Source organism: Copidosoma floridanum, unplaced genomic scaffold (assembly GCF_036245765.1).
Source record: "Copidosoma floridanum isolate Cflo_tuat_1 unplaced genomic scaffold, Cflo_Japanese_pri ptg000001l, whole genome shotgun sequence".
NCBI classification, from domain to species: Eukaryota; Metazoa; Arthropoda; class Insecta; order Hymenoptera; family Encyrtidae; genus Copidosoma; species Copidosoma floridanum.
The window spans coordinates 5,595,152-5,599,432 of record NW_028321878.1 but is presented as its reverse complement, the minus strand read 5'-3'; the positions used below and the strand labels follow the sequence as shown (position 1 = coordinate 5,599,432).

The 4,281-nt window shown below is 48.2% G+C and overlaps 1 protein-coding gene across 1 annotated transcript; it reads left to right on the top strand.

Annotated features, from left to right (window-relative positions):
- Positions 1-1,515: 1,515 nt before the first annotated feature.
- On the top strand, positions 1,516-3,121 carry DopEcR (G-protein coupled receptor DopEcR). Its single transcript, XM_014359898.3, has 4 exons — positions 1,516-1,739; positions 1,832-2,051; positions 2,163-2,592; positions 2,667-3,121. Exons 1-4 carry the CDS (start codon positions 1,628-1,630, stop codon positions 2,844-2,846), a joined length of 942 nt encoding a protein of 313 aa, XP_014215384.1. The 5' UTR covers positions 1,516-1,627; the 3' UTR covers positions 2,847-3,121.
- The last annotated feature ends 1,160 nt before the right edge of the window (positions 3,122-4,281 follow it).

Sequence of the window (4,281 nt, the reverse complement as noted above, 5' to 3'; positions counted from 1 at the left end):
ATCAACGATACGAAAAACTCGTAAATTCTGCAGGATAGGATACACTATACCCTCTTCCTGTTGACCAAGGGCAAGCGTCTCGTGTCTCACAACGCGATAAATTACCAACAAATAGACAAGTTGAATCCAACTAAGACAATTTTCTCGGGCGTGTCAGAGAGAAAAGCTCCAATTAAATTTATGTAACCGATTAATCCGTCGCATGCACCCTTACGTAAGTACAATGCCACCGGTTTTCTGTTTCATCCACGGACGCGCGTGGATTGGAAATTGCGCAATCAAAAACCGATTACCCGATGCGTAGGTCCGTGAAACGTCTGTGTACGTGTTATACATTTCCTGATTCGATAAAACTAATTAAATAAATTGCAAAAGTGCCTTTGCCGTTACACGCATCAATCACAAATGGTATAGAACGTGGCAAAGGGGAACAAGTAAAGTACGCGGAATGGCACTTTCCGAAGAGGAGGAGAAGGAAAACGTAGTGGCCCTTTTGTGCAGCGCGAGATCCGCTCGTGCATTGCAAAGTCTCCTTGCAGGCTCGCCCTTCTACTCCACCCCCTTGCCAACCCCCTCTTCCATTTTAGCGCTTTCACAGCCACCTGATTCTCTCTCAATATCCTCCATTGCTTCCGACCGCGGGATGGAAAATTTGCGATCCTCGAGGAGCGAGACAAAAAAACTTCCACGAGGACTTGACTTACTTGCTTCTCGTACTTTCTTCCTCCCCATCGTTGGATGCACTTTCATCCGTTCTCTTGTAGGATTTTATAAAAAAAAAGCGTTAAATGTAAGGAGAAATTGGAGTGCTCGAAATTATTCTTAACTTCTTTCGATTCGGGCTTCGAGGAAATTTTCTTCCCATTTTAAATGTTGCAGTGGCGAAAATACCGTTTCATTCTTGAAAATTTGAAAGGAAAAAAAAATGTAATGATTTCGTTCTCACTCGTATCGTAATTTTCTCCCTCAAACTAATCAAAAAGTTCGTACGACTCTTTCCTCCCTTGAATATTCAAATCCCGCAGGGGGGGCGATCAACTATTGGATTTCCGAAGCTTATTTGAGCGGCGGGTGCACGAAAATGAATTTAAATAGCCTATTTCGGAGGTATATATTACCTCGTTCGACTTTCAAACCTTTGTATAATATATAGTACGGAGGGCTCCAAACAATGTCCTTTTTAAACGTGGTATAATTAAGGTTTTAAAAACTCGAACGAGTATTTTTTTTTTTTTTTTTTTTTTTCCTTTACCCCGAGCAACGATAAAACGCAATTACTCGGACCTGTAACAATGGACGTACGGGACAGTCCCATCCCCAGCGACCATTACGCAGTGAGCAAAAAATTTACCAGAGTATCTATACACCCTTTGTGTTTTTATTCCAGCGATGCGACGAGACTCCTGACGCTCCTCGGCACCACGGCACTAGTGACTACGGAGCTTCCCTGTAATTAAAAAATCGGGGTACGAGAGAAAGGTAACAAGAAAAAAACAGAGAGAGGGGAGGGGCTGACCAGTCGGCCAGAAAATAAGCAAAGGAGGAGGAGGAGGGTAAAGAAAGGGGCTGCGCGCGGCACCTGAAATAAGGTCGCGCGCGGGGGGATGCAGCGCGACAGGACGGCGGCATGGAGGAGCCCCCCGCGGAGGCTCTCATGCAGGCGGGCTTCATCTTGGTGCTCGGCGTCGCCATCATTCTCTCGAACCTCCTCATCATCGCCACCTACCTCAATTTCCGCGGTAAGCGTTTGGACCTTTTTTCTTCTTCTTCTTTAAATGTACTTATATTATAAGATAAAAATAAAACAACAAGGTGTATTCGTGACTTACAGGTCCCAGTGAGGTGATGAACTACTACTTGCTGTCGCTAGCGTTAGCCGATCTTCTGTGCGGCCTGCTGGTAGTGCCATTCTCGGTTTACCCGGCCCTGGTCCGAAGATGGGTCTACGGGGACGTGGTGTGCCGGCTCGTCGGTTACCTCGAGGTCACGCTCTGGGCCATTTCCGTGTACACGTTCATGTGGATCTCGGTCGATCGGTACTTGGCCATCAGGTAGGTGTATACAATATATCCAATGATTACATTGCACGGACCATTGATGGTTAATCCATGTTGCTGCCGTTGTCTTGCGTGTGTATATATATATATACGCAAACAAACCAGAAAGCCACTGCGCTACGAGACAGTGCAAACGAAGACGCGCTGCCAGTGCTGGATGGCCTTCACGTGGATAAGCGTGGCGATGATGTGCTGCCCACCGCTGCTCGGCTTCAACAAGCCCCTCTTCGACCGCGAGGCCTTCATCTGCATGCTCGACTGGGGCAACATGGCCGCGTACACGATAACCCTGTCGATACTCGTGCTCGGGCCCTCGGTCATCACCATCATCTACACCTACACCTACATATTCTCGATGATGCGCAAACTGAGATCCGGCGTGCCGATACACGACAAGGAGTACGCGACCGCCCTGTCGGAGAACCTCAGCAACCCCAGCCACATCATGTCCTTTGTTCTGGTGATGGCCTTCTGGATATCGTGGGCCCCGTACGCCGGGCTGAGGATCTGGTCGTCGGTTAATGGCCCTCCCCAGGTTGGTGGTCCCTCGCCATATATTTCATACATATAAGAAAGGAAAAATGTCACCAGTGTACCATGTTGTTTCAGATGCCGTTCCTGCACTTCGGCGTCGTGTGGTTCGGTATCCTGAACAGTTTCTGGAAGGCGGTGATCCTGGGCACCCTGAGCCCGCAGTTCCGGCTGGCGGCGCGCGTGCTCTGCCTGACGCTCTGCTGCCGGCACAGGAGGCTACCTCCCGAGCTCCTCGGTCTCGACGACGACGACTAGGAGCCGGCCCCGTACGCGCGACCACACCGCCCACCACCACTCCGTACGACCGACTACACGGAGCGACGGGACATACATACTACCAAAGTATACATTGATCGACGCCATCCCCGGACCTACCACGACTATTGCTACCACAGCTGTTGTCTTCGTGCAATACACTGTATCCTCCTTCGCTCGCGTCTATTGGCCCTGCGACTATTCTACCGCTTCACACCCACCGTTGCAACTATGGTGTGCTGATCCACTCGTCGAGCAAAACAATCTGTCCACCCAGGCTCAGTCTCTCGTTTGTATAATACTCAGTGTCAAAACCCGCTGGTACAAACAACGACGAGTCATCCCAAGCATCTTCGTTGCGTCTCTCTCGCTGGGCCCGACACTTTGCCATAGCGCCTGGTGTTTGGATCGCGGATACTCAACTCGAGCGCGTTTCGAAGCTCACTCGCTCGACGAATCGAAACTCCGATCTTGTATATACCCTATACCTACAAACTCGCAACACCGCCTGAACTTTTCCTTCGTTTATGCCTACAAGTACACATATCTCGCATTGCTCCAATGTTGTGATGTATATTGCAAAGGGTGACGCAACTACTTTGCCACCAAAGCCATTACGTAGCTTCCCATCCGCGTCTCTGCGAGTGTCTCCGTGTAAGCTTTGTGTGCGGGTGTATGATCTCGCGTGTATATAATGTGCATGCGAAGGGCGGGTGTACCTAACGACGTAACACACACGTACAAAGCGAAGGACGAGGGTGGGCTGGAGATGGAAAACGGCACATAGGGAGAGAAAAGGAAGGAAGTGGTATTGCGAAACTACGTTACGACAGATATCCTCTGTATTGCTCCAAAGGAGTTTGCCGCCGCTTGAATCGGGCTTTCGTGTATCATATAATGTGTTCGAGCAATCAAACTTTGCGCGCGCCTCGGTCGCTTAAAAAAGCGTGTGCTTCGTTTTGCTTTTCCAGAGTCGGTTCGAAATCGAGATTATCAAAAGCCATCCAGACGAGAGTGTACACGTGGCAGTGGGAGAAGGACCCCTTGTTGTTTTTTCCCTTTTATTTCACAATTTCGCGCTGATTGCTCCCTCGTACGACAAATCAATTTGATTCCTATGTGTATATATAGGTGTATACGTTGCACGTCGAGCGAACCGTGTTTTTTGTAAACGAAGCACGAAAGTTTTTTTCTCGCACCTATAGACGCAAACGCAATTAAACGCAGCTGTATTTTAAATACAACAGCAAACGTGTAGCAAACTTTTATTACGAAAATACGCGACGTAAAGAAAATTGGTTGGAAAAAAAAAAAATTAATGATAAATAAATAAATTCACCCGCGCTTTTATCTGTGGCATTTAGTTAGGGTATTTTTATCTGTCTCGATTCGCTTATTATCGAACAAAGCTTAGACAAAATCGACGGCGCAACTT